At 37.9% G+C, this 19,540-nt stretch overlaps 1 protein-coding gene across 1 annotated transcript in view; it reads left to right on the top strand.

Annotated features, from left to right (window-relative positions):
• The first annotated feature begins 16,976 nt into the window (after positions 1-16,976).
• The window catches only part of LOC139733386 (one cut domain family member 2-like), a 50,568-nt gene continuing 48,004 nt past the window's right edge, over positions 16,977-19,540 (top strand). Inside the window, exon 1 of the mRNA XM_071644218.1 lies at positions 16,977-18,024. Coding sequence (XP_071500319.1) covers positions 16,977-18,024 — 1,048 coding nt within the window. The remainder of the gene's footprint in view (positions 18,025-19,540) is intronic.

Here is a 19,540-nt window from a genome sequence, read left to right as displayed (position 1 = left end):
TCATTGGTTGATCAAGATGAAAGATATTTAAAGAATCTATGCATGTTAACATAGCTTGTTACATTTTCTGTGTTCTTAGAAGGGAAAATGAGACACGAGCAAGGCATGCATACTGTTGGCAACACATGCAATCGACGCAAATAGTTTATACTTTCTAAGGTAAGAAAGTAAAATATAAAGTAAATGAAATCAAGAAAGACAGGGAAAAAATAAGGAAAAAACCCTCACAACAGTATTTCATGGATTTGGAAGTTTTACTTTTTTTAATAAAGTAAGAATATAACTCATGAACAACAACAAAATAAAAATAACAAAAATAAGCTTAGAGCAGAATTTCTTAAGAGATGAATTATTGTCTGTCGGGAGACAATGGGAGAAAGGTGAATAAGGAAGAAATGAGGGAAGGAGGGAGAGAGAGAGAGAGACGAAAATAAAAACAAAGAAAACAGCAATGAAGGTAGAGAAAAATGAGATATAATAGCGAAGAGAAGAGAGAGAGAAAGGAAAAATGGAAAGAGAGAGAGAGAGAGAGGGAGAAAGGGAGAGAGAGGACAGAGGGAGAAGAAGAAAAAGAGATCAAGATCTCAACATCTACGAAGCAGGCCAAGTGTACTGTCATTATGCCCGAGGCCGAGAGAAAATTTGTGATAAATCTAATCATTAATTGCGATAAACGCCTGGAGGTGGAAGACTATCGGCCCTCAACGACGTCACATCGCGCGCTATCAGAGATGAAAACATATCGCTCTTTGAATACATTTTTGTTATTTTCATCCAACCGTCTTTCTCACATTTATCAGGAGAACGGATCAAGGCAGCATAAGAGAGAGTGTAAGAGTGTGTGTGGAAGAGAGAGAGAGAGAGAGAGAGAGAGGGAGAGAGGGGGGGAGGGGGCGGGAACGACTAAAAGAATGCATGCACAATGATGGCTGCTAGGAATAGATATTGTCTCTGATAAAAATCAACAAAAATAGAATGTTGTATTGATTGTGTAGCCGACAGAAAAGCAATTCAAAGAGTTCCACTGTCTGATCCGTGTTCAGTATCATGAGAAACTATGGGAGCAGTGTCTGATAGACTAGCGACCTGAGATTTATGACAGATAAAGGCAGAATTAAAGGTTCCTGTTCACCTTTGGAAGCAGTGATTTTAAAAATGTTCAAGATATCACATTTTATGCATAATCATGTGTAGGTCAGTTGTATCACAAAACATCCTACCATGTAAACATTTTGGGATAAAGCCTAAGATATAAGGAGATGTCACTATCTTTCTCAATAAACAAAAACTGTAGACGGTTTAATCTGGAAACATTTTTATTATAACTATTGTTCATTTTGTATATTTGATAATATTCAATATCAATTATACTTATTCAATTATTACATTGGTTTTTTCTATCAATAATTCATATTCTAGAATAATTTTGGAGCACTAATTCTTGGTTTTTGTTTCATCTGCAAATGGTAAATTATGTCTTTAATGGCAACCGAAGAGTATCATTTTATACCTAAGTGTCTCAAGCAAACTGATACAGCAGATGTCTTCTGATAATGTATTCATTTCGTCCGTGCATTGATCAGGCTTTATGTTGTATGTCAAAGTTTTGCCACTTTGTATTTCACCTTGTCTCGTCTTCTCTCCCTCTATGTCCAGTTTCTTTATATCTCCTCACTTTTCGCTCTTTCAATCATAATTACATAATGACTTAAATTCATTTTGGGGACATGCGCAGTACAAGCACAGTTTGGTTGATTATCATTGTCATTTAAATCATTGTTGTTGTTATCAACAACAATTTTCTTAACTCCCTCTTTTTATCCGAAATGCTGACAGTGTTGATAAGTTTAAATCGTTGCTGAAAACTTATCTATTTACTAAATCCTAATTTTGTTGTTGTTATTATATTATATGCACATAATGCCGTATTATAATTCAATATTTTTTCCGTGTTATTGCCCTTAGAAACGTCAGTATGTAGCGCTATATAAGTGTTATTTGTTATTATTATTATTATTATTATTATTATTATTATTATTATTATTATTATCATCATCATCATCATGATTGTCATTGTTGTAAAAAATCAACATTTTCTACACAAAACTAACGAAAATGATAATCATCAAGAAAGGAAACTTGTATAAAGAATTCGAAATCTGTGACTTGGCAGCGCCTTGCTACCTTATTGTGTAAGCCAAGCAAGCAGTGAATTTGTATTAACTACTGTACCAGAAACCATTCTTTCCTAACTCTATAAGACTTTGGAACTCTCTGCCAGAAGCCCTCATCAAATGTACCTCTATTGACAGTTTCAGGCAGGAGGTACAGAAACTCCAGCTCCGATAGAAGGGGAATGCTGTTTTTGAGCCGCACTTAGTTTATCATGATAGTTATTATATATGGCACTGTCCATAAACCACATCAGACCCGCCAGAGAGTGCGAAAATACATCAAATGGTGGACTGCACTTACTCGGAAGAAGAAGAAGAAGAAAAAGAAGAAGAAGAAGAAGGAGGAGAAGGAGAAGAAGTTGAAGAAGAACAAGAACAAGAACAAGAACAAGAACAAGAAAAAGAACAAGAAGAAGAACAACAAGAAGAAGAAGAAGAACTAAGTACTTATTTTGTACAGGTGGAATTTTGTGACCTGTATTTTATCTACAGGTGTTAAACCTACATCATGACATTTTTCGCATCTTGAAGGACAGAATTTCCGCGGGTGGGACAGCATTTGAGAAAACATGTCTTGCTGATATCAGAGTTCGATTTAACCATCCTGATCAAATTTTCTGCATTTTTCTTTCTCCTTGTCTTTCAAATCAATGAGATAAACAACGGCTTGTGTAGTTTATTATCAATAACCTGTAATCACTTTTATCTTTGAATTTTACAACAAAGCAAAAAAAAAATATCTCTAACTTGGTTTGATTAAAAGACAAAATTAGGGTGTTGACTGTCATTATAAAGACATGTTCACATGAAAGGATTGAGTGGCGTCTTATTTCACAGACACGGGCATTACCTTTCTCTTTCGTGATATTTCAAGACTATTCTTTCGCCTCCCTCACTCTTTTTAAGAACTTAAACGTAGCCTTTTGAATCCGCCTTTTTTTATAATGAGCTCTTCCATGACGCAGCAAACTGGCTGAGAGCCGGTGCCTTAATACCCACCTCCTACCGCTCGCTGTGCCGTGGCTTCCCGTCTCGCCCCAGACACAACACACGAGCAGCTACAGCCACGGGCAAGCCAGGCGGACGGCCCGGGCGAGCCAGCCCCAGCTCACAGCCGCCTCGCTGACTCGTTCACGCTTCTCTGCATCTACATACACAGAGCGACCATTAGGCCATTCCGCTCCCCGAGCATCACCGCTGGGGAAAAACCGGCCCTCCAGCTACTGACGCCGACATTTTCAGACGAAAACTGTGCTAACGGACAAAGATCAAAGCTAAAAAAGAAGGGAAGACACAAAGAATAGAAAAAGCGAAGGAGAGAATGAAAAAAAGAAGCGTGCTCAGTCATCATCAGGCAGTGCAGATGAAATATATTGAGAGTAGAGGGAAAAAATGCGAAGGATTGTGCTATTTCATAAAAATTTCTAGTCACTGTTAAAAGTTTAGAAATCGACGAGGGAGCCGGCGGCAAAAAGAGGCGAAAAACAGAGCGTTATTTGGACAGCAAACACAACGGTGGCAAATTGAATAGGCTTCACCGGAGGCGTTTGATCCAATGTTGTTAGGCATTGACACGACCGCTTGTAAATTCCTGGATTTTCAAGATTTCTCGCTTTTGTTTTTGTCTGGGTCGTTCTTGTTTTAATCGAGATGATGAGGTGATGTGAACCTTCGATTAATTAACAATGACATGTGATGTGATTCAGACAATGGGACATACACTCATTTCTCTTCGACAAGTTTCAAAGAATTTATCACACAAAATGACTTAAACTGGAAATCCCAACACTTAATTAACACTAAAATATTATCATTGACACTCAATCATCACCACAATTATCATCATCGTTATCAAGTTTTACTTTTGTGTAATTATCACCATTGACATTATTGGCTTAATCATGCTTGCTTTGAATGGTGTAACATCACTATACCAAATGTTTTCACAGCCTTGGAATATCATCATTATCATTAAATTTTGAAGAAAAAAAAGAACACATTTGGCATATATTGATGAGTTTGATTGCAAAACCCGATAGGTCCATATTTGCCAAATGAAGATATTTGCGATTAAAGGTCAAGAAAAATAAAGAGAATAATAAGAAAATGTTTTGGTTCTTTTGACCATAACTTTAAAAATATACCTTTATATGTAGTGACTAATATATCATTTAAAAGGTATTATTTTGTACTTTATGACAGAGACCTTACTTCAAAATCTTCAAAAATGGACTTATCGGTTTTTGCGAACAAACTCTTCATATGAACACATTAAGCATACACGTTAAATACGCCCTTATCAGTGTGGTCATTGTTTCCTTGGAAAAAGCCATTAACCAACTCTGTGCTGGGGTCTTCAAACAGTGTGTACAATGCTGTGGGGTTTTCTGTGTCAATCAGTACTCAGAGCACTCATTGGGTTAATAAGTCTCCGTCATTTAGAAAGCCCGTAAAAGCAGCAAAGAGTGGCTGACATTGTAGGCTTTTTAAAGCCGTTTTTGTCTTCTTTGTCATATTCCATTGTAATTTGAAAAAGTAATAATGTCTCTGTTGTTTTGTGTAAGTACAAAATCATGTTGAATACTACATGTGAACCACAAATTGATTGAGATGAAATAGTTTAGCTGGTAATATCTTTTTTCTGGTATTATGATATCGTCAAGTAGTACTGGGATGTTCGAAATGAATGGACCCTTTACTAATTTGAGAGAAAGCCATTGATGTTAAACTATTTACATACAACAACAATAAACACCGTGGAATATTTCGAACGGATAAGTACGTGACGAATTTACCCGCGGAAGAAAATGTCTTAACAAAAAGCAATAACAGAGCATGAAAAGGAAAATAAAAGAAAAATAGACTAGGAAACTAGATTCTGCATTCTGAGACAACCAAAAATTTGCCCGCACTGAAATACCACTTCAGTCATTATTTTGAGACTCGGCTAATTAAGTTCGACTGTGAAAGGATGTTGATGGTCCCTGCAGCTAATGTCGTCATTTACACGATTATGCAAAGAGATGTCTTCACATAGTAGTTTTTAATTTTCTTTGTGTTGTTTATCATTTTTTTCTAATGGATCTGAATTAAAGGGTGTGTAGGAAAAACCGTATTGGCAAAACAATGCTACCATCAACAACTAATTTGGCACGTTAATAGAACTTTACCATATACACTACAGCCTATCATTTCCTTTGTTGATGTGTTTCTACATTGACAGATCTATCTTTTTTGTAAAAGCAGTGAACTGGAATTAGTCTTATTTAATTAATTTCAAATTAAGAGATTTTTCTAAAAGAGCAATTACATTATCATGGTAAGAGGCTACATGACGGATTATTCTACAGTTCTCGAACACTTCATGGTGGATAAAACATCTATGAGTTTAGACTCGCGACCTACGAACTTGATATGAAGAGTTTAATAAACTATGACACAGTCCTACACTTAGCAAAAATGAAATGGCTACAATTCATATAAATCGATAAATAGCCATATCAACGAGTGAATAAATATTTGATAAATACACATCGTATTGTACTACATGGCATTATATTATGTTATTATATTATTATATCATATCAATTATAATAATATCATAATGTTATTTGATATCATATCAAGTTGTTTCATTTGATTATATTATTTCATAATCATTTCGTATCATACCATGCTTCATTAGTAAATACTATGATAGGGAGAGGGAGAACCGAAAGAGAGAGAGAGAGTGTTCATGATATCATTAAACTTATGAACGCATAGGTACAATCAGAAGAATCATACACACACGAATACTGCGTTCATACGCATGATATTCGTCTGATTAAAGTTTTTGAGAACGGCAAGAGAAAAATTATGATTTTTATTACGTAATGTCGATGACGTTGGCACAACTGTTTTAGTCATGATTATTATCCTTCTTATAAGGAATTACAATATTATGAAATGTAATGTTGTGCTTATAGTTACTCTTATTTACATTATTCAATAGTAAGTGTTGGATATTTTCTTTGATTCTTAAAGGAAATATCCAGTTCAAATATCAGTTAGTCTGATAAAACAGACTACAACCTTAAAAAAATCTTTAAAATTTACCAGGAATCGCATGAAAAATAAGGAAGTTATGGCATTTTGAAGTTTTGCTAATTTTTGCAAAATGCTTCTTGTACAGTGGATATGAATATGCAAAATTTTACCGATCAAATTTTCACCGTTGAACTCTCAATATTTCGCTCTTTCTTATCAGACAAACTTAAATTTGGACTGGATTTCCCCTATAAGGCTTGGTGTGGACGAGAGATAAGATGTGATGACGTCACTTATCATATGTGCGTAGTGCATCTTGTGAGTCTAAGAACAGTTTTCATATTTTTCTCTGTCAGAATAACAGGCGAGTCGAGAAGTTGCAAACATTTCGAGAGAGGACTCATGCTAATAGAATGCAGACTTGTAAACCAGTGTATGGTACTTAATCCTGGCGAAATCCTATACAGTGGAAACCAAGAGTAGTCAGTGGCAGTGGTATAATTCATGCAGTCATGTAATTCCTTTCTTCGAGTTGACCACACTACCACAGAGACTGAATAAGGGCGTAAGATCAACGGAGAAAAACAACTTCTGTTTTGTTGTCTTTTCATTTCTATCCCCCTGATCTATGTGCAGTGACGCTGCTTAACATTCCGATAGCATTTGTCATCCAGCCAAGAAGACAGATTTTGGAGCAAAATGACGATTCACGGGGATTTCCTCGTTTTCTCTTAAAGCAAGTGTCATCGACTTTTGATTCATGACCACACTGTAGAAGGAGGAGGTCTGGAGGTCGGGAGAAGAAATGATGTTGATGAAGATAAAGAAAAAGATGAAGAGGAGGAAGAGAAAGAAATAGTAATAGAAAGAACGAAAAATAAGAAGTTTGTCCTGAAACAAAATACGCAAAAGACTGTGCAGAAGCGCAAAAAGATGAAGAACAAGGAAAGCATCAAGGAAACAGACAAGAAAAATCAGATACAAGGAGATATAAGAAGTAAAGATGAATAAAGCAAAATTTCGTCTTAAAAAACAATGCTGCTTCTTGGGTTTTACAGCGCTGAGTGACGAAAAACGGGTAATCTTCAGGAACCTGAATAACACCCGCTGATAACAATATATACCTTCCTCCTTTTCGTTTTCTTTCGCTCTCTCTATCTCTCCATGTATGCATATGTGTCCAGAAATATAAAGATATAAGTATGTGTATATTCATACATTTGTAGATATATGAAATATATTTCATAAAACCCTTTAACTTAATAAATTGTTATAATGAAAATCGGTTTATTTAACAAATTAGTGATTCATTAGTCTTCGCGCTTTCCTTTTGTTTTCCTTTTCGCTTCTTTCAGGGTTAGCAATATGACGGATTGTGTTTAGGTCTGTTCAGTTTGGTGATCATTCTTGTTTTAGCTGTTAAGTTTTGATATATCAATGGATGTTTTGCATCTGTTTGCACTTGTGTAGTTGCGAAAATCTCGTGAGTGTGGTGCTATAATGAAATCATTTACATCACTTAGCGATTTTCTTGTTTAATTACAAAATCACACTAATGGTGAGCGTGGGCATAACATTTCTGTGTATACTTCTTCCCTCACTTTTATATTTGATCCTTTATCTTTTGCGATGTGCAATGATGCATATGTGTCCCCACTGTTCCAAATTTATTGATTGACGCGGACCAACGGAGTGTGAAAAGTGAAGACAAGTGTGTATCTGTGTTTGTGTTTAGTTGTTGCGAGCACGCCATTGTATGTTGAAGTATCACCAGATGATTATATTACAAAACTACTTTTTTTTAAGGGATTGTACAGTTATGGTTGAGACCTAATTTTAGGTTTCTAACATTTTTTGGTGAGATAATGAGAAACCTCTTATGAAATATGAAAGAGCATGTAATTCTATGAGGAATTCAACTTTTATTTGATGAGAATTTGTTTTGAAATGGCTGAGATATCCAAAAAAGAGCGATTCTAATAAAGTGTGGGACCCACACTTTATTACGATTGCTTTGTTTTACTTTGTTTTTTGATGTTTCAGTCATTCCAAACCCGATTTTCATCAAATAAACTTTGAATTCCTCTTAAAATGGTATGCTCTGTATTATATCATAAGTGTTTTCTTGGTATCTCGCAAAAAGTTTAAAGCCCAATTCTCATATCCACCAATACTGTACTATCCCTTTAAAACACATAATTATGTTCACATAATTCAAGTGAAATATGAGTGACGTCTATATATTTGGTTTTGTGTGTGGTGTGTTTTCACACAAGTCAGTGAATGATATCCCATACGTGGAGGACGTAGTGGGATAAGTAAAGATTACACTAAGGTGTGTGAGTGGGTATGTGCGTGCGTGTGTGTGTGTGTGTGTGTGTGTGTGTGTGTGTGTGTGTGTTTGTATTTGTGTCATGGGTTGATCCTCTGATGTTCGTAAAACGATTATGAGGGGTTGTAATTGCCCCCTTATGACGAGAGAGGGTAACACTCACCCCCATCCGGTTACCCTCCCATGGTTCTTAAGCTCCAAACATGGCTCCATTTACCCAACAAAGTTCCTGCATTCAATACATGATGTTCTTACCCGCCAAAACAAGAAGGACGTACCCCCCCCCCCCCACCACCACTACCAACACTATACCACTTCTTCTATTCTTCCCTGAAAAGGTTAAAAGAAAAAGTAGCAAGTTAAGGGGAGATGAACTCATCCTAAGTCGGACGGAAAATGACAAAACAAATTTCTTGGGTTAACCTCCGTCTTTCTTCCAATCACTCCCCTGGCTTCCATTTCGGGATTAGCTGGATTAGGAACGTCGGAGCTTGGCCGGAACAAAAGGCGGACGAAACCGCGAGAACAATGACGACGAAAATGGGCGAAACGATGAACGCCTAACCTAACATGAAATACCTTGTACAACGTAATCAAGGGAAACACGAATTCTATGCCCTTCAACTCTAGAGAAGGGTCTTCTTTCTCACTCTTTCTACCCCCCCCCCCCCCCCTCTCTCTCTCTCTCTCTTAAAGAAAGTGCTAAATTACTCTTTGTTGCAGGGGTGAAATCGCTTATTTCGTTCCCAAGAAAGTTTTATAGAGAGACTTACAAGGCAGATTAAGGGATTACTCTTCAAGAGGACAAGGGTCCGATCACCGTGGAAGAAACCCTTACCTGGTCCCTTGTTGATCCACCTGTCCGCCATTATTGGCCCCTACCCAATTACAGAGTCTTGAAAGTAACTTTTCTTCTATTTACATTTTACTACCTAATCTACAACGCTCAGTGGGTGAGATACAATATCCAGATCATCCATCCGCAGTTCTTTCTCAAGTTTTCAGAGTTTGATACTTCGCAACCCCCCCCCCCCCCCAAAAAAAAAAATGTATTTGGATGTCATTTGGCCTATAATAGTGTCTTGTTGTCATTACATTCTTTGAGAGTAGTCCTGTTCTGTCCACAGACATAGAATATCTTCGAGGATTTTTATAATGTCGGCTTTCTTTAATTGTTAATGTATAACGCCTTCGTAAAACTTGACAGCTTTGTGTTGTTGTTTCATGTAAGTGGGACTCTTAATCTTTTTTTTTCATCTCACTTTCAAATAAAATCGAAACATTTGTAATCATCTTCAAATAACAAAATGAGGTAAAATTTCTCCCTCGTAAATTCTCCTTAATTCTCACATAGATTTTAATATAAAAAAACCCGGAAGCGGTGAATCATGATTGAAAGCTTGTGTTACTTATTTCCTAAAATCTTTTTGATAGTGATCAAGCAAAAATGTATACATCATAACTTAGAAGGAGAAATGTTTGGACATAATTATCAGACATGCTATCAGTGTTTCCATGGTTTTAAGCTCAACAAAATGGAACCAATCCCTCTTTTGTTTTTGTGAGTTACATAATTCATTAATTCTACTCTCCCATATAGTTGCTGTCAAGTGAAAAGAGTAATAAAATAGTTTTCATGCTATTTCAATTCATTTGTTGTTGTTGTTGTTTGTTGTGACTGTGTTCATCAGACTTTTACTTGTCAACCGATCTGCCAGCAATTGTAGCCAGTTCTACAGGACATGCACCGATTGATTTCAACGCTGGAGAACTTTAAGTTTTACCCAAAAAGATGAAAATGAAAATCCAAGTGAGGCAATGAGTGCCCTTTTTTTGAAGACGTTGCCGAAAGAGCAGGTGACCCATAAAGAGGAGTTATAGGACCCGGGGTGTTTCATAAAACTGTTCTTAAAGTTACGAACGATTTAAGAATAACTGGTGATCAGTTCTGATGTGCTATACTAATCAGGATTTCAATAATTCAACACACGAACTGATCACCAGTTATTCTTACAATGTCTTAAGTCGTCCGTAACTTTAAGAACAGCTTTATGAAACACCCCCAGATCTTGTAGCAGCAACGTGCTTTCTAAATATATTCTGGGGGCGTGGCTGATGAATAGTCAGTGTTCCTCATAATCACGTTAATATGACTGCATTGCCTTGACATTGTTAATGTTTTAACGTGCATAGAGCATCTGACAATATTGAATTTCAGCAGATCGATGATTGTCCATCAATACATACCGGTTCACCGTTATGGATTGATCTCCAATACTGCTACTCCAATACTGCATCCAACAGAAGCCGAAATACAAAATCCAAACATTATCAGAAGGCTCATTATGTTTCAACTTTAAATCAACTCTCGACTCCCGATTTTCTGTGAATTTGTTTTGAAATTAAGAAGGTTTTTGCCGACACCATTTCTGACAAGGCAAAGAAAGGCCTGGTTGTGTATATATATGCATGTGAACGGAAATGTAGGCTTAAGTGTGTAAAACAGATCGAAGCTTAAGTCACCTAATCCAAAACAAGTTTGGAAGCCTAGCAGGTATCGATCGCATTGCCCAGTTACATCGATTTTCAGGGGGCTCAAAGTCATTACCGATCGAGCGATCGATGCTCGAGTTCGCAAGCTGCTTACCTATCGTCTGTCAATGGTAACATTTGGCCAACACGTATTGTAATCCTCCGGCTGATGGATTTAAAGTGACTGGCTTCGCTTGTTTACCAGTCTGCTAACGCATTTCGCAAAATGGAATTACAAGTAGTTTTTCTCCTTCATATATCCGTGGGAACAAGCCAGCACTCTTCTCCTCCTTGTCCTGGGGAGAGAAAGAGAGAATATACTTTGTTCTTATACTGTACTATAATGTACTTTTTAAGAGAGAAAGAGAGAATAATACTCAGTTCTTGTACTGTACTATAATGTACTTTGTATAATAGAAAAAGGGAATAATGCTTTGTACTTGTTCTAAGCTATAATTTACTTTGTAAAAGAGAAAAAGAGGATATACTTTTGCACTTGTACTGTACTATAATGTACTTTTTAAGAAAGAAAGAGAGAATATATTCTGTACTTGTACTGTACTATGATGTACTTTGAAAGAGAGGAGAGAATACTTTGTACTTGTACATTGTAAAAGAGAAAAGAGGGAATATACTTTGTACTTGTACTGTGAATGTATAATGTACTTTGTAAGAGAGAAAGAGAGAAGATGCTTTGTACTTGTTCTGTACTATGATGTACTTTGTAAGAGAGAAAAGAGGGAATATATTCTGTACTTGTATTGTACTATAATGTACTCTGAAAGAGATGCGTTTCATTTCTACCTATAGATGCTTAATAATCTTCTACAGCAATACAGAAGATAAAGAAATAAGGGTATATAAACTATAACGATCAATGAAACGATATCTTGTTAAAGAGCCGTTCTCATTTCCCGTATTCATAGACACAATAGAATTGTCACTCTCAAACAGAACAAAATAAATATGCGATTCAATCATAGCTATACAGACAGAAAATATTGGACATGCAGACTTCATTGCTTACTTACTTGGCGCATTTACGAAGGCTTTGGCGAGAAGGAGTGCTCGTAAACACCCCCCCCCCCCCCCCAAAAAAAAAAATGAAAAGAATAAAAGTGGGGACAAAAAACCCGAAGCCTGGCCATGATCACGTGACTGCTCGCCATGAACCACTGGCGGAAAACTTCAGGTCCATTACGGACTTCCGAGAGGTACTACTACCACGGGTGAAACATAATAGTGCAGGCTTTACGCAGTCTCTCTTCCTCTCTCTCTCTCTCTCTCTCTCTCTCTCTCTCTCTCCCTCTCTCTCCATCTCTTCCCCTCTCGTCCTCACTCCTCTTTATCTCCCCCTCTCTTTCTATCTCTCTCTCTCTATATATATATATATTTGCTATCCCTTAATTCATTCTCTTCCTCCTTTTCTGCGCATCCATTGTGGATTTGCGGTATGTTGTATCTGATCGACATAGAACATAAAGAGTTTTATTGCAAAATGAGCTAAGCGCCATTTTTAAGCATTTCAAAGTAAGTCCATCATCAGATAAAGCCAAAGTAAACCTTTCCATTAATGCCTCCTTTGTGACATAACAAGGAAAATTCTAGAAGTTATGACTAAAAATATCCTGTATTTTTTCATTATTTTCTTTGTTGCTTTTATCACAAATATCTCAACTTAACGAAGAAAAAACAACATAACGGTAATATTCTCAGAGAAAGAGTTCGAATTACCTTTGACATTACAAAAATGTGCAAGCAGTCTAAATCAAGGTATTTACAATCCTTAATACAAACAAGGTATTTTACTGTAAACATCTCTAAATAAATTCGGGCGAATGTATCCAACTTCCTTTCTGTATAAATGCATATATTGTGCAGTCAAGCAAATGAAATACGATGTAGAATGACAATTACGGTCACACTGACAATAATTTTGTGGGTCACAAGCTGAAATGTTGTTTCCAGATCACGAATATTGACGGCAAAACTTGTTTATCGTTTATCAAAAGAAAAAGTGTGCGTTTGAATGACAACAACGAGATGACATTCAAACTTTCCTACTCTTCCACCTCTTAATACTCTTACTACTACTACTATTAATATTACTACTAGGCCTACTACTGCTACTATTGTATATATGAAGAGCTTGCTTCCAAAAGGCGCTAAATCCATTGAAAAATGATGGATTAAGCGCCTTTTGGAAGCAAACTCTTCATTTCAAGTTCAAGTTTGTATAACATTTATTTTCCATCTTTTTTCATGTAGGAAATCACATGCATGAAATTATTGTACAGGAAGGCAGAACCTCAAAAAAGCAAGGCTTGTGGTGAGCTGCCTTACAAAATACATTACATCACAAACACAAACACAAAAAACAAACAAACAACGAAAACATGATAATAGTTCCCATGACAACATTGAAATGAAATATTCCTCAAAGGGAGTAGTACAGAGAGGCAACAATGAGTATGAAAATACATTGTATGTGACAAGCTACAGGCTATGGCACATAGCTGTATACTACTACTATTACTATACTTCTACTATTACTACTACCATTAATGTTACTATTACTACTTCAACCATTACTATTATGATTTTGTTTTACGTTGAAAATGGCTTATAATACAGTTGTAAAGATGGGTTTTGATTATTAATTGGTGATTGTCGGGGGGGTATAGGGGCAAAGAGTTAAATGAAGATTTAAGTTGTTGAAAATGTGATGGGATGATGATGACGATGATTAGAAGGCTTATATTATGTGTTCGTATCATTTCATCATTTCTTTTTATCATAATCATTGTATTAATATAGTGGAAGATAATTATACCACTGTTGTTATTGTAACGCAGTAATATTATTGATATTTGAAACTGTTTGTGTGTGACATGGTATATATGTTTGTTGCGGTAATGTAACCTTCAATAGTTTTTCTTTTGTACCCCACGTGACTTAACCTGCCATTCGTTTTGAATGAAACGGTGGACCTGTTTTATGTATACATTCTAACACTGCTTTGAACTTGAATAAAGTTATGATTAAAAAAAGAGAACATTACCACTACTACTATACAACACTGTTGTTGAACTATACAAAAAAAAACACTCATTAAAACAGAAATAAACCCTTTGCAACTGATTGACAAATTGCCCTACATCGACGTAAATAAGCACTGAATTGATCAGTGTTTTAGTAGTAGCCATGATAAAAAATCATGGGCGTACATACTCGAGCAGGATTCGAACCTACGACCTCCTGAGCACTGGGTTTCGAAACCCGTTTCGAAAACAAATGACCAGCTAAAACGTTGTCAAGTTAACAAGGTGTGTTATGAAAATCAAATAATACTGCCGTTACATGCAGAAGAAGTGATATTTGGCAAACAGACATAAAGAACTAATTCATAGACGTTAGAGACACACACAAAACACCAGCACACATATATTTTGTCAAAACCTACCATATTCTTTATCTTTACAAACATCACGGCTCGATCGTTACAGTGTATTATGAGATTTCCATATTGATAATGATATCACTGTTGTTGGTGTTTTCGCCATTATTGCTATCATTCTTCTTCATCAGAGTCAATGCAATATATCATAATACACTGTACGATAAATGCAAACAATCAATTAAAAGTAACATTAATTTCCTCGTCTGAACCAATAAAGATACTTTACATTAACCACCCGTTATCAATGATCTTTCTCAGTCGTCAATGCAAGATATGGTAATTATTGACTTTTGACAGTTTAAGGATAAAACGAAGACACAAACTCACATTTTACACACAGACTCACGTGACTGACGGGAAGGCTATGAAAAACACAAAACATTAGCACAACGTACACATCACTCTCGATCTTTTTCTGAATCTTTTTCTGAAAAAGGGACGTGCATATTACTTGCAGAGGAACTAATTGTACAAAACATGACAGTAAACTGAAAATGATAGGGATGATGATTTCAATAATTACTGACATTTATATAACCATGTCATTAACGCTGTCGCTAACCGATTTCTTTTTTTTTCTCTGTAGTTTATCAATGATGACGTCGTTCCTTAGAGTATAAATGAGGTATTGAAATGAATGATGAAGTATGTGACGTTACAAAAACGGTACACTTTGCTTCTCAAATGCAACTCTCTAGGCCCTATTTGAAATTATGATTAAGTACTTGTTTCTGGAAACATGATTTTGTTGAACTATGTGTGCTGATTTGCCCTTTAATGGTAGAGTATAAATATATCACCGATACCTCAACACAAACAGCTTAACTCACATAATATTTTTTTTATTCAAGATACAAATTTACCGATGCTATCTATGTAAGAATGATTCATACCACCTTGCACATCCTATAATGCATACTTGAATTAACAGATAAAATGGGTTAAATTTACTTGCCAATTATGCTTCCATAAATAAGCCAGAGATAACTTAAAAACCATACGCAAAGAGCTAAGTAAGATATTTATAAATTTGTTGTGTATTTTACATTTAAGACAGCTTTTAGTCAATGTTCTTGTTTTTCAGGAAGAATTTGCTTGTGTGAAGCGACTGGCGCGAATTTAATTTTTGCTCGACGTTGCTAACGTTGGTTTCTTTTCTTTTCTCTTTTTGTAACATGAACATCGGTGATAATTAGTGCAAAGAAGCGAGAAACACAATATCCCCCAAGTAATCCCCTGATCCAGTTTGTTCTGTAGAAACAACCAAACGAAACCATGCACCGAAACGACGAAAGAATAATGGTACACCTTTTGTGTGGTTACATGTATATACGCCGAGCATTACAATAGAGAGTGTAGTACGAACAGGTAGGGGGGTGATAACTGCGCATGCGTGATGAGCACAATTAGTGCTTCCCTGTACGGCCGAGTGCACAACGGGTGTATGGGATTTTTGCGCGTCGCGCTACTATGGGCTTTCATGCGGTTTGTTTGTTAATGCTATTGAAAGAAAGGGATGATGAAAAACAGTGAAAGAAGAGAGAGAGAGAAGAAGAGGAAGAGATAGACAGAGAATGAGCTGGGGTAGGTTATTATGCGAAACTCCGGGTTCCGTGTTCAACTGATCGGTCTCGCCTGAGTACGGTCTCGTTATTGTTTTTTTTCTTCAATTCGTCAGTGCAGGTTTGAGCGGAGGACGGGTTAGGACCGAGTCTTTTCTACGGCTTTTCGCGAGGCTTTCCACAGCTGTATAAATAACACAGGAGAGCTCCGGCGAGGCAAGCCCGCTCCGATCGCCTCGCTTTTAGCTTACGCCTCGTTAATTCACTGTCTCCAGATTCTCATCACCATTCTCCCCCACTCTCCACGGCGAGGCAATATTCACATCTCTGTTTTAGCCGCCTTTTTTTCTCCACTTCTTGTCATCATTTCGAAGTTCTCTCTGAGTCATCTTGAGAAAAATTACGTCAACGAACAAGGAGAGGATTTGGCATACAATAGCGTGGAGGAGTATCTACACGCACCATTTGTTTTCTACTGTACATCTTTCTTATTGTTGACGAGTTGGGAAGTTGGCTCATCTTTTTTGGCTAGTCTTCGTTTGGGCCTACACTGAATCAACGTCGCGCCAGCAGGCGAGGGGAATTCTCGTTTCGTCGACCTGCTAGTCGCTAGGAATAGATTTGCCGCGAAGACGTATTCACCGCTATCGTCTGCTAAGTGGATTGGGTGCTACACACTCACTGTACACACAACTCATCCACACATACGCACACACTTTCGCTTTCTTGGGCGCGTACGTGCGTGCGTGGAGAAAGGCCATGAACTTGGCGTGAGACGCCGCATTATCATTTTCTCATCAAAGATTATTATCATTTTTCTTCGGGTTGTGTCGTAGCGGCTCGCGCGCACGCGATCGCTACAGCCTGCCAGGGCGATCTTTCCCCAAATGCTTTCCAGCGAGTTAGTCGGACTGGAGACCAGCGGTGTGCTTGGAGACAGCGCTACTGCTGCGACCCTCCATACTCTTCCCGAGTCATCGTCTTCTGCGTCCATCGTGCCGGGGCTCAACCCCGGCGACTTTCTATCCACCACGGATTTCGCCGTCAGTCGCCACTCCCGGCCGGGGAGTTTCACCGGCTTCGGGGGTATGCTGGAGCCGGACTTTCGTGGGGCGGCCGCTGCCGACTATAGCATGGGGTCGGCTCTAGGTATGAACAGCTTCCAAGGAGGGTCCAGTATAAATGGTATTAATTCCATGACGTCGGGAAGTTATACCACATTAACGCCCCTTCAGTCGTTACCCCCGATCAACACCGTGGCAGATAAGTTAAGGCATGATACGAACGTTGGAAGTGGGTTTTCATTGATGAATAGTTCAAACTTAGCAATGAATAACCCCTATGACAAGCTAGGCGGTATGAACATGGGTGTCGGTGGATCGATGGCGGCGAACTCCATGCTGAACGGCTACGGACATCACCAGCCTATGGGGGGATACGGCAGCCCCCACCACGGCACCTGTTCGCCGAGCGAACCCAGGTACGCTGCGTCCATGAATGGTTACGACCAGTTTACACACAGTGCACAACACATGAGAGGACTCCAACACCATCATCCACAAAGAACTGGTCTAGCAAATCCCATGGTCATCAACGGACTCGCGGGTCACGCTCACCACGCACCGTCACCGTCGACGCCGGGAAGCCGAGGCGGCGACAGGGGGTCAGTGTCCGCCAGAGATGCCGGACAACCGGGAGAGGAAATAAACACGAAAGAAATCGCCGCGCGAGTGACCAGCGAACTGAAGAGATATAGTATACCCCAAGCTGTGTTTGCCCAAAGAGTTCTGTGTAGAAGCCAGGGGACACTTTCAGACCTGCTCCGCAACCCGAAACCCTGGAGCAAGCTAAAGAGTGGAAGGGAAACTTTCAGGAGAATGTGGAAATGGCTCCAAGAACCCGAGTTCCAAAGAATGTCCGCCCTCAGACTAGCCGGTAAGTTCTATCAACCGTCCCTACCAATAACACTTAAAAAAAAAAAAAGATCTTGTTGTTGTCTACGAGTAAAAGTGTTGATTACATATTGTGATAATCAAGTCTTCCCTTCGCGCCCATTGTGTCTATATTTCAAACATCTTGAATTTAATGTCATCATTTGTTTCTCATGTTGATGTAATAATCTCAAAAGAAAATACATGTTATACTAATGATACTATTTGTAATGCCTCTATTAATAAAATAATGGGCAGAATGAAGTACTCTTGTAGTCCTTTAGTCCATTATTAGCTAATCAAGTAGAAGCTTAACTTAAGAATAACTACAAAATAATTATGTGATAATTCTATAAACAAGCTAAAGGAAGAAAAGTTTAAAAAGAATATGAAGAAATGAGTGCAATAATGTTCTATTCTGCTGCATTATCAGATGTCTTGGTCTTTTTGAAAGACACTGCATTCTAGGGCAAATGTTTCGAAAGTTCCTATCAAATCAGAGAAAAAAAGAAAACAAAGGCAGTGATCGATGAAATGTTATTCTTTGGTGAGATTGATCGTTCAACATTGCCTCAACTCTCACCGTGACTCGAGAGCTTTGATTTTTCTTCTTTAGATCGAGGGGAGTGCTTCTCGGAGGATATTTCCCCTCCGAATCGATTTGATTTTGACGCGAATCCGAAATCAATGTTACCACTCACAGGCGCTATTTGCTATCACAGCGAGGCGTGTTGGAAAACTTCCGAAACTTCGTACACACATCTCAGCTCAGTCGATCCCCTTACGACAAGTTCCTACAAATCTATATCACCTTGTTTACTTTTTTTTCACCTCCTTAGATCCCGAGTCTTTTGCATTCTCTTATAACTTCTCGTGAAAATAATAGTGCAAGCCTTTACGCTCGCTCTTCATGAATCAAACGCCGCTGAGTGCGATTGAATTTTCTGTCGGTGAAGTGTAATTAGGAACTGTTTTTCTTTAATCGTGTAAATTTTATTATTGCTGGAAGGCAAAATTCGGTTCGCACACGTGCGTGGCTAACTGTCGGCCGACGGAGAGTTTATCGCGGCTTTCACCCTCCCGCGTTTCTATGGGTTCTTCGCCTCGCTTCACGCTTCGGATTATTACCACTCCAACCCCCCCCCCCCCCTTTTCCCCTCTCTTTTTCCGAAGTCTTCCCCCGTTTTTCGAGGAACAACTTCAATTATTTATCTTTCGCCGTGCAATATTTGCCTTTCGGTAATTAATGCAAACGCGGAAGAAATTAGTGATGGACATTGTAAATAATCATGGCGGTATTCTTGCATTTTACCTGCGTTGTACTTGATTAAAAAAAGATGTGTTTTATTGCCAGCAATTCAAATCAAGGTTAATGTAGATACTGAGATATTGAGCGCTACGTGTAGGAAAGATGGACAGTTTGTGATAATTGTGCCGTTTCTGCAGAGAAAAGAATCGCAAGTTACGCAAAATGTTATCTCGTATTCTGCTCAAACTCTTAAAACCAATGGAAAACAACG

Source organism: Diadema antillarum, unplaced genomic scaffold, assembly GCF_040938485.1.
Source record: "Diadema antillarum isolate AM-2024a unplaced genomic scaffold, OU_Dant_1.0 scf00000025, whole genome shotgun sequence".
Classification (NCBI taxonomy): Eukaryota; Metazoa; Echinodermata; class Echinoidea; order Diadematoida; family Diadematidae; genus Diadema; species Diadema antillarum.
The sequence above is the reverse complement of the archived record's forward strand: the minus strand, read 5'-3'. Positions and strand labels throughout refer to the sequence as shown.